Source organism: Dipodomys spectabilis, unplaced genomic scaffold (genome assembly GCF_019054845.1).
Source record: "Dipodomys spectabilis isolate Male_0828 unplaced genomic scaffold, ASM1905484v1 ptg000050l, whole genome shotgun sequence".
Taxonomy (NCBI): Eukaryota; Metazoa; Chordata; class Mammalia; order Rodentia; family Heteromyidae; genus Dipodomys; species Dipodomys spectabilis.
The window spans coordinates 4,787,080-4,799,350 of record NW_024870727.1 but is presented as its reverse complement, the minus strand read 5'-3'; the positions used below and the strand labels follow the sequence as shown (position 1 = coordinate 4,799,350).

The window sequence follows — 12,271 nt, the reverse complement described above, 5'->3', positions numbered from 1 at the left end:
GTTTATTAGTTTTGCTTCTGATTGATGATACATACAAACATAATGCATGCATACATATACATACACACATCTATATCTATCTATCTATCTATCTATCTATCTATCTACATGTGTATACAAACACATGAACACACATCTATCTTAAGTGAAACAATACTGTTAAGAAAAAGGGATGGGAAGGGGAAACAAAGGAGGAGGCTACAATGCTTGATAAGATATGTAATCGTTATTTTGACCATGTAAGTGTAACCCCTCTGTATGGTATTTTCACAATAAAATAAATTAATTAATTAAAAAAAGAAAACTACAGATATTTTAGATTCTTTCAAAAATTGTCTATAATGTTCTCCCTAAGAAAATGTTAAAGGAATAGTGCTATTATCATATTCCTCAGTGGAATTAGTAATATGTTACTTACTAAATAAAAAATTAAATATTTTTATATTTAAAATATTTTCCAGCTATTGTGTTAGAATAGACCTGTAGCAGCCAGATTCTTTAGTACATAGTATACATAATAATAGCATATATAATAATTATGTATATGTATAATAAATAGTACATATTCTAAAATGTTTTCCAGCTATTGTGTTAGACTAGATCTGTAGCAGCCACAATATATATTTAATAAGTATTCATGTATACTATATACTATGACTTTTATACACACATATTTATTATATATACTCTCTTGAATTGACTTTTCCAAGTAGGTGACTAAAATCCTTCATTATGTAGATAGATAAATGGACTTATCTTTTTTTCATTCTAGAACTTGCTGGTCTTTATTCCTTTTGCTTTTTATTATCTTTAAGTCGTTGTACAAAGGAGTTGCCATAGAACTACAATGTTTATGAATACAAGGCATCTTGATCAATGTCACCACTTTCAACATTATCATTCATCCCTCTCAGCCCTCCCCTTCTTTCACTCTTTTCTTCCTCCTCCTCCTCCTCCTCCTCCCCCTCCTCTTTTTTTTTATTGGTTGTGGGGCCTGAACTCTGGGCCTGGGCACTGTTCCTCAGCATTTCAGTTCAAGGCTAGTGCTCTACCACTTGAACCACAGTGCCACTTCCGGCTTTTTCTGCTTATGTGGTGCTGAGGAATTGAACTCAGGGCCTCATGCATGCAAGGCAAGCACTCTACCACTGAGCCACCTTCTCAACCCCTCTTTAGCTCTTCTTGATTTTGCAATATATGCATTGAATTCCTGACTACATTCTACCCTTCTTCTCCTCTTCATTCATCTACGTTTTCCGGTCTGGCCCCACCCACATCCCTTCCACACTTCCTGTGCTTATTTTGTTGAACTTTGATTTTTCCTTCTAAGGAATTACTCTAGTTGAGTTCTCCCTTTGAATATAGCATATTTCAATTAATTCACTTGTTTACAATTACATACACCCAAAGTACTTACTTAGAATCTTATAAGCTAAAACTAGCTTCTTCAGCTAAGAGAAAACACACATCCCTTTGTCTCTCTGGGGCTGACTTACATCACTTAACATAATTTCTAAAATAGTTTGGATTTCTGTAATATCAAGTGGCTTCATCCACCTTTGACTGGATCTTGTTCTCCTGGAAGATAGAACATACTGGAAACTGATTAATGTGTGATAATTCTGAAAGTGGTAAGAAGCATGTCAAACCCATACTATCATGGTGAGGAGTTAATATCTCTATCTGCATTACATTCTAATTGAAGGGTCTATCTCATGTTTGAAAAGCATTAAATTGCTGATGTACATCTGATGAAATACCATTGTCAGGCTTGAGATGAAAACTCTTCCTCATTATGTTTAGTTTTTAAATGATTTGTACAGAAATGACTTTGAGTGATTGAATTAGAGGTCATAAGGTGAAATCTCACATTTCTATAGTAACTTTCTTATGCCAAGTCATTTTAAGCATAAACCATGCTCTATATTTTAACTACTTAAGTCTTTACACAGAGAGCAAGAGACAGAGAGAAAGAGAGAGAAAGAGATTCTGCTTCATTAAAGTGGGAGAAAAAATATACTATTCCATTGAGAGGGTATAAGTAAATTAATCATTAATCCCTAAATTGATGATTTAAAGAAACAAACAACATATGTCAAAACCTAGCAATTTCCTGGTCCTTTAGTCAAAGAAGAAAGCAATACCTAGTACAAATACTGTGCTTTCTAATGCATATTAAAATGAACTGGTTTGTAGCCGGGCACTCAAGCTTGAAATCCTAGCTATTTAGCAGGCTGAGATCTGAGGATCCAGGTACGAAGCCAGCTTGGGCAGGAAAGTTCATGAGACTCTTATGTCTAATTAACCACCAAAGAGCAGGAAGTGGAAGTGTGGTGGATAAGTGGAAGAATTCCAACCTTGAATAAAATGCTAAGGGCACGCATGTGCTGAGTTCAAGCCCTAGTACTGAAGCACATGAGCACACGCAGATCCATAGACCCACAGAACCCCATCCCTGTGCCCCACCACACACAGCAAAAGCCAGGGTTGGAGGCTGGCTTACATTCTTAAATGGGAGAGTGCCAGCTTTGAGAAAGCAAACTGAGTAAGCATGAAGCCTTGGGTTCAAGTGAGCAACAATAAAATAAAACAAATTTAAGGTGGGTGCTGGTGACTCATCTGTCATCCTAGCTACTTAGGAAGCTGAATTCTGAGGACAGTGCTTCAAAGCCATCTTGGGCAAGAAAGTCCATGAAACTCTTATATCCAATTAATCACCAAAAAGCCAGAAGTGAAGCTGTGGCTCAAGTAGTAAAGTGCTAGCCTTGAGCAAAAACAAAACAAAACAAACAAACAAAAAACCCTCAAGACAGCCCCCAGGCCCTGAGTTCAAGCCTTAGGATGGAAAAAATATAAAATAAAATAAATTCATTTGTAAAATGTATAACATTAAATTTCCTCTAACTTTTACTTATATTTCTATGAAACCACAAGATCCAATAGAGGGTGTATACCTCAGTTCTAGTAGGTTTATTAGATTTTCTTTTCAGTAACATGACAGAGTTAGGATCACAGATTTTAAAAGTCTTTTATTCTACTAACTTCATATTTACAAATCATCTAGTGCTTCCTGTTCAATATTTTTGCTATGCCACATCTGGTTTCTTCTTGTTAGTCAATCAGTTGCCATTTAACCTACTTAATAATTATAATTAAGTTAATTGTTACATCTGACAAAATGTGATATTCATCCTCATTAGGTCAACTCTGGATGAAAATGAACCCTACCTACAACATAGGTTAGCTTATAAAAAGTGCAGACAAAGTTACAGTTCTGCCTTACAAAGTTTAATGATTAATCATATATAAACTTCCTTGAAATTCAAAACATTTTAATTAAGTAGGCATCTGCTTATGATATATGACTATAACTTGGAACATAATTCCATTTCCTTTCACAAAGTCTTTGTATCTTTTTCATTTGCCAATCACTGGCTCAAAGGCAATTAGCTAATCAATTATCGGCTGAGCTTTCTTATTTATCCACCCCAGTGGGAAGCACAGAAAACCCATAAAACTTAGTGAGGAACCTCAGCGTCCAGCTGAGGTGACAAATCTAATACACACAAAATTTAAGTGTAAATACTCTTAATCTGCCACCATAATGCACCAGTGGGTTATTGAAGACAGGCAGAAGACCACTTGCAGTTAATTAGCCCAGTTATCCTAATACCACTCTGCAGGATACAACAAACTGTCATCCAAAACTGTGGAGGGGAGAAAAACCTCCATCTGCCACTCCTGTAGTAAGGTTATGAGCTAAACTCTCCTAGGCAGTTAAATGGCTTCCTTCTTTGGATTCGTGCCATTCCAGACTTTTAGTTAAAATTCTCTGACACAGATCAATTTGTGGCACAATTCCTTGGAACATCTTGATACATTCTAATTGCTTTAAAACATTTCCCTTTTTCTGGTGGTCTTTGACTATGTAGACATACCCCATTTCACCTCATGTAGTTCTGGAAAGTTGATTCTTATTTAGCCATTCTACTTCTTATTAACTTACATCTGTATTCTTAAAATTTGCCCTGGTAAATTAAATCAACCTAAAATCTTTTATTCTTCTTTTTCTCTTAGCATACTTAGTTACTGTCTTTTTGTATTTGCCCTTAAATTGTATAAAGTACTTGTGTAATGTGAAGCTTAATTTTGCCTTCCTTAGTTGTCTGTAACTTTGCTGTTCTGCTGAATCAAAGGTTAATTGTGCATGTGTCTATGTGATTTTTAAAAACATTTTCTCAGTCTTTCTACCGAATACCTTTTAATTTTGTAATCTTCCTTGCTTATGTAACACCCACAAGATAACATAACTCAATTATTATTTCATATATATGGCTATTGTCTCTCATATGTTTGATTATTATCTCTCAGATATGTATTTCTACAAGAACCATTATAGTCATTAAGATTTCATACACACCAATATAGCTAATTTTTTTTCTTTTATGTTGTTTACTTAAAGACAATATGTTTTCTTGTTTTCATAGGTAAAAAGATGGCTTATCAGAAGGTCAATGCAGATCAAAGAACTTCTGGCCACTCACAGTATTTAGACAATGATGACCTTCAAACCACTGCCCTGGACTTAGAGTGGGACATGGAGAAGGAATTAGAGGAGCCTGGTTTTGACCAGTTCCAACTAGATAATGCCGAGAATCAGAATCTGGGACACTCAGACGCCTCAGATCTCCATCTTGATTGTATTCAACCAGCAACTTCACCTAAAGGAAGGTTCCAACGACTTCAAGAAGAGTCTGACTATATTAGCCACTATACAAGATCTTCACCAAAGAACAGCCGTGGCAGCGTTTGCCACTTTTTAAAATTGCTTACCATAGCTACAGTTTTATTTATTTTTGGAATTTTGATAGGCTATTATACACATGCAAACTGCCCTTCAGATGCCATATCTTCAACAACCAATGAGCCTCAGTTATACCAAGAGATTCTCAAAACAATCCAGGCAGAAGATATTAAGAAGTCTTTTAGGTAGGTGTGGCAGAAATGGTTGTGGGAGGGATAGGGTTCCTGGGATGATGTCATAAGAAGATACTGAACTGGCAATTTTACTTACCATGGTATAATTGTGTTTTTCCAGCTGAGAAATATATCTTACTGGTGGCACACTAAGAATCAAACTTTTTATGGACAAGGTCCATATTTTTAAATTTATGGTACTGCAATCCAAATTTATGATGCTGCTTTATGAATGGATAATATGAATCATAAGTCGTATGAAGATAAAAAAGATTCTAGCCAACACATTTTTGTTCCCCTTGAGAAAGCCACTTACACTAAGTTTAAGATGCAAAGTTTGGCAGAGGTATGTGTAATGAAAACCAGGACATAAGCCATATGATTAAAAATGTTAACGATATCAGAATCCAATAAACTTGCTTTATTGGACAAAGTAATTGCCATCAATATGATATGTATGCATTGGTAGTGTTTGGACCCCTGCATTCCTGAATTTCCAATGAGTACTGACTATTTGGTCATACTAGTTTGCACATGTCAGATTTCCAAAGCTCATCTCTCTGCAGCAGATGGCTTAAGCCAGAATATGTTGATTTTATAGTGAAATTAGAAGAAATTTCTTTTTTAAGCTGAGCTCTTGGGAAAAGCTTTATAAACAAAAGTTGAATTGTAGAAAACTTAACCATGTTTGTTATTTTTTTATACATCTTGAGTGGTAGTGCTTCTTATATTTTGTAAATCAAGGAGCTAGAAAGAGAAAACTGATCATCACTATTTATATTCCTTGTCCATTTCCAGTTAAAGAACATCTCGGATGAGACATCTGTGGTACTTGTAAGTTGATAGAGTTGTGCTACTTCCTCAGGATACTCTTTATGGGTTTTGGTGTGAATTTCTAGTGAACTTCTCTGTGTAGTATGTCCAGTAAGAACTCATTACTAAATCCAGGTACTGAAACAACAGTGGTGCTGATATTGGTGAATTCTAATACTCTTCCTGAAGATCATGTCTGAGTCAGTGAAGGGAATAAGCTTTTCACACACTTTTTGACTGCTAGTCACTCTTCCTTGAATATATGTGGGAACTTTTTCATTATTTGTGTGTTCTGTATTTGAGACGATGAGTACTATTTAATCATTATTTCTAATTCACAAGCAAAACTCAAACATTTCTAGATATGCACAATTGTGAAAATTGTGGATGATCTACATTCAGATTTGTAATGAGATTGCATGTGGCAAATTCTGCTCTCATATGTAAGCTTTCCTATCTATTTATCAATGTTATAAAACTACGTGGGTTTGTTTTTGAATATTTTTATTGTCTTCAAGTAGTTGTCCAAAGACTTGCCATTCACTGAAGCAGTTTTTGAATACTGAATTTTGATCAATGTTACCCTTTCAACATTCTCACCACCCCTCCCTACCCAACCCTTTCCTTATTTATCTTGAGTTTATGTATTGAATTTTGATGCCATGTAACCAAGGAGTTTATGTGTAAAATGCATCTTGAGCTGTGTCATCACCTCAACTTCTTCCCCACCCTTGATCCACCCCTTCCCTTATATTTCTCAGTTCTGTAATATATACAATGAACTCTTGCCTGCCTTCTCTCCTCTCCCTTCCCTTCATTCTTCTACCTCTCTCTACTTGACCCCTCTCTTACCCCTTGCAAGTATCCACTTTGCTATAGTGCTAATGAATGATTGTTTCCATCATGACTGCTGTCCTAGCCCCTGTCCCATTGGCTAAACCTAGCCCGAAACTGACTCAAAGCCTGCAAAAGCCATCCATAGGGATCTGGTATCTGGAGGTCTCTCGGGAACCTGAAACAGTCAATGGACCTTTCATAAATAGGTCTCAGTGGTTTAGTTTTTTTTTTTTTTTTAAATTAAAGCCCTAACATAAATCTTATAAAACTTGGTTTAGCAAAACTTCATGTAGACATCCCTTCACTATATTGGGAATTTGTCTTCTTTCAAGGTATCCATAGAATTAATTTCTCAATATTGAGAATATTTACATTTTCTTGAGCTCCTTGTTAGTATCTAATTTGTGAGCACAATGCCTCTCATAATCTTGTGAACTTCTCTTTCTACTTTAGCAAATCAACTGTAATTGACTGTAAATTTACAGTCCAACTCATAGTAAGGTCAGAAGGACATTTTTTGCACATACTTTGTGTACTAAGTACATTACATGTATATTCTCTTCCCACATATTTCATTGGCCTTCTGTGTCTTACTCATTCTAATTTGTTCAGTATTATAGCTGGCATTAGTACCTTACTCACCTTACTTGCTTCTCGTTTGCATTTGGCAACAGCTTTCTACATTTTCAATATATGACTACATAAGACTATTTGTTTTTTTCTTCAAGAATGGAAGCTTCAGGAGAGAAAGGCTTATATTAACCTACCAAAATTAAAGAAAAATCCTGAAGAAAAGATATATTTTAATATGTCACAAAGTCTCAGGAAAGACTCTATCTATGGTTAGAGATAGACCCATAATCATATTCTAGGAATTGGTCATGCTTATTTCTTATGAAGATAACAGTCTTTGTTCTTCAGATAATAATACTTTGGTGAAATTATGTTTGCATTAGTTTTCTCTGAGTAGCATATCTTTATTCAAAGACAAGATTTCCCTTGATAATCTTACTAAACAATAGTGTTCTCTGGGTTCTTGTGTTTACCAAATAATCATGGCAATTACTTTGTACATTAGAGATTTCTTCTGTTATTTTTCATCATATTATGACAGATTTAGTCTTCTTCCTTCTTCATTCCTGCCCATACTGTAAAGATAGAGCAGGTCTGTTAAATATTCTAACAATCATGCTGAACATTCAACGGGGAAATGAAACAAGTATTTTTCTTCACCAATGATTTTTTTTAAGGGAGTGATATGAATGAATAAATTAATAATAGATCACTGTTTAATGTATCAATTATATACTGCATTTTGAAAAAAATCTTAAATCTTAACATTTCATATTCAAAACAAGTTTATAAATGCAATCATTATTTACATTGCAATATTTAACATTGTTTTAATGTAATTAATTAGATTATATGAGCCACTTGATGGTGATTCACATCTGTAATCTTAACTACTTAGGAGGCTCAGATCTCAGGATTTGAGGTTAATGCCAGTTAGGGCAGGACAGTCTATGAGAATCTAATCTCTATTTAACCACCAAAAACCTGTACTGTGGCTCAAGTAGTAGAGTACCAGCCTTAAGCAAAACAATTAAGTAAGAGTGTGAGGTGCTAAGTTTAAGCTCCAGTATTGGCGTGTGCACGTACACACACACACAAACATGAAGATATGCTATGCTTTGATGCTGAATAAGTGAGAATTTATATCAAATCAAACATTATAAAATATTAAGCATATAAATACAAGCATTGAGAACTCATCTCATTGAGATTGCAGTTGCAGTGGAAGAACAAAGAAAATTGATATTGCATTTTTACACCAGTCTCTAGAACTTGGGTGACAACACAGAGACCATAGAATCACAGGTGATCACTCTTTTCTAGCTTATAATATGGTAGAGAAGATTAAACATAGTAGAGCAGAATGTCGTACAGCTATACAGACTGATGTCTTCTTAAATCAAGTGAAAAGCTTAACATAACCACTTGGAAGAACATATTATTTGCTGCATAGTGAGTGTCTCCCTCCTTCCCAGGAAAACAGAATCAGAGGGGTGGACAATCTAGTTGCTATTAATAATGTAAAGGAAGCTGCGCACACAAGTGGCATATAATCCTAGTGCCATAATCCAAGTGCCCTTAATCCTAGCTACTCAGGAAGATGAGATTCCAGGATCTCAGTTAAAAGCCAGTTTAGGTTGGAAAGTCTGTGAGATTCATATCTCTGATAAACCTATAAACAAAAACAAAAAACAAACAAAAAGCAAAAAGAAAGAAGTAGAAGTGGAACTGTGGCTCAAATAGAGTGCTAGCCTTGACCAAAAGAAGCTTCAGGACAGCATCCAGGCCCTGAGTTCAACACACAAAAAAAGAAAAGACAAAAAGAAAAAGAAAAGAAAACCAGTGTTTGAGTGGTGAGCAAGCAAGCCAGTAGCTGGAGGAGATGGTGTCACTACTATCATAGGGAAGGGAGAAGAACTTAAGTGAATGAGTCTCCACAAAGCCCACAAAGTATGAACAAGGAATTAAGCTGAGAATTCTATGGCCAGATAACAGGTCTGCTCATGAGGGTATTTGTCAAGTTAGAACAGAGACTCCGAATGGGGTTAGAGCTTAAAGATTTTGGATTCTATCCCTGTCCCACATGAAAGAAAAATAATTTAAAATAAAAACTATATATAAAGATCCTCTACAACTCTCCTCATAATTTCATTGGCTCAATTTCAACCGGTGGAAGCATGGTGATCTCAGAGGAGATACATAATCACAAAGCAAAGAAGAAAGGAACTACTCTCCCATTTTTTAACTCCATAGCTGCCAATGGGAGATGGCCAAAAGGTGGGAAAATTTCCAAAGTTCTGAAATATACTAAGCATTTTAATTTTTAATTAGTCTCTGGATTAGCTAAAGTCATGTAACAGTAACTTGAGAATTTACCCAGAAGGCTGGGTAGGAAGGTAGAAAGGGCAAGAAGCAAGGAGTATGTGTAAATGGTAAGAAATGGGGAGGAAAAGGACTTCATGTTTGTATTCTTTGAGTTGTGTGATTCCATATAGTTGTTAATTATGTGTTATTTGAAGAAACATTTGAGAAGATAACATAATTTGTATAATATGTAGATTCAAACAGAATCATTGAAAGGCACACTGATTATATTTCCTACATTAAGAACCTATTTGCCAAAATATAAAATCCATGTAATAGATTCAAAGGATCCAGCTACTAGGAATTGTGTAGACTAAGTAACAGAAAATCATTCATACATTTATGATGATGTCATCAGAAAAAAGATCATGTTAGTGTATTGTGAGCATGTATATATTGTATATGGTTGTGTTGTGTTTGTATATATATATATACACACATTTATACATACATATGTATATATACACATACACTATATATATATATATTTATATATAATGTGTGTGTATTCATCTTCATATCCTTAACTTGCTATTACAAGGAAACTGCTTTCATTATTTGAAGTTGCAAGTCTATTTTTTCTATATATCTTTTCATGTGTAGGTGGATATATATTCAGATGTACATATCAGATTCGCTGTCTAACACAGTGAATGGCAAGGGTTGAACTACAGAGGTAACCAAAACAGCAGAAGGGTATCAGTCAAAGCTGCTTTAGAGTATGTTTTTGGTGACTTGAAGCAGTGACTGTTTGCATAGTGGCATTTTATTATAAGCATCAAAACAAAAGCCAGGCTTCACATACCTATCTATTTATTGGAGATACCATTTATTCAGGCCTTGTAATTACCAAATTAGGATCTAATGTGCTCCAGGGATCTCAATAGCCTCAGTTCTCTGATTTTCCTTAAATTGTTGACAAAGTGATGGGATTTTCCTTTTATAAGTTATATTTATTTCAATCTACACATTTCCACCCAGTATACTATATCCCCAGTACACTATTTCTCCATCCTTTCCCCCTAAACTGGAGCATATTTCTTATCCTTTGGGGGTAAGAAACAGTATTAGAACTCAGATGGTCTCATCAGTTGGACTTCTACTCACCTACTAAAACACAATTGCGCAGTACAATTGAGGGTCTCTTTAGAAGCTAGAATGTGTCAGGCACATAGTAAAATACATTATGCTGCATAAAATATATTCGATAAATCTGTGTGGATGACATATTAAATGGCGAGTACATTGCTGAGTAGGTAGATTGAAAATTTCAGAATTATGTAGCAAATGTAATAACGTAACCATAAGGTTTTTAATGGAGAAGCTAGTGAGGCTAATAGTATTTTTGGACACAGGAATTCATTTGTCCCTGACAGCTATAGACTTTGGGAAATGCTGAGATGAGAGGGAGAAAATATGTTGTATCCTAATTTAAAATAATGGTGTTTTATAATAGAAAGGACATGTTTTTTCTAATTCTAAATGTAATATGTATGTTATATAGTAATACCCACACACTATCCCATCACCTTAGAATATTTTATTTCTTTTCATCTTCACATATCATTTAGCAAGGGTATATCTGTATATACTCTTGATATATGCCTTACATTTTGTCATATTTTATACATAGGACAATTTTTCAAGCCATATATATATATATATATACATATATATATATATATATATATATATATACATATATAACCATTATACTATAATACGGCCTGATATCCAATTATATGAGTTTCACGTAATTTGTTTTACTTATTCCTTACTAAACAGCAGTTAGAATATCTCTGTAAATATTCCTAAGCATAAATCTTCCTGTTTCCTTTCTATTTTCTTTATGAATGTCTGGAAGCAAATCTTGGTTTCAGTGAATTTAATTATTGGTTTAGTTATTTGCTTTGCGTTACAAATTGTCATAAAGTGTTATCAGCATTACAGACCCTCATTATTTTTGTTTGGGGTAGGCCAAAATAATGCTGACAAAATTGGTACATGTTAATTGACTATTTTGCATCTATAAATTATGTTTTAAAATTCTTCCCACAGTCTCATAGGCATTTCCTATATTTTATGGATTCAGAAAATATACTAGTAAAGTAGTACATTAGGTTCTGTAGAGTAACCTGAATTTCTGTATTTGATAGAAACCTTTGGTTTACCAGCACATAGAACAATAATAAAATAAAATAAAAATCTCCAGATATTTACCTATTTTCAGTGACTATATTATTTTGACAGAGACAACATATTACCTCATTATCTGGCTTAGTGTATTGCTGTGAGTTATGTGATGCCATGAAATCAACTTTATAGTAAGTTGATAAGTATAAAATACTTCTTAGCTGGGAATTAGCTCCTCCAAGCTTAGGAAATGTTATAAGTTATCTTGAACAATATGCTAATGAATCAGTCCCTGCTTGGAAATTCAGTGAACAATGATGTTTCAGATAGAGGTATAGCTGAGTAATTATTCAATATAACAAATGGAAAGAGATTTTCAAATCTGGTTTGCTTTCTCTTCTTCATTTAAATACAGTTGTAAATGTCATCACAATCTTCTTCCCTTTCCATTTTTTTGTGGCAGCTATATAGTATGTTTTGTTCTCATATATATGTATATGTATATATGTGTATACATATATATATATATATATATATATATGAGTAAATAGTGCATTCTGTAATATCAATAATA

At 34.2% G+C, this 12,271-nt stretch overlaps 1 protein-coding gene across 1 annotated transcript in view; it reads left to right on the top strand.

Annotated features, from left to right (window-relative positions):
* The window catches only part of Naaladl2 (N-acetylated alpha-linked acidic dipeptidase like 2), a 910,349-nt gene that overhangs the window by 221,995 nt on the left and 676,083 nt on the right, over positions 1–12,271 (top strand). Inside the window, exon 2 of the mRNA XM_042678909.1 lies at positions 4,488–4,989. Within this exon, the coding sequence (XP_042534843.1) occupies positions 4,488–4,989 (502 nt within the window). The remainder of the gene's footprint in view (positions 1–4,487; positions 4,990–12,271) is intronic.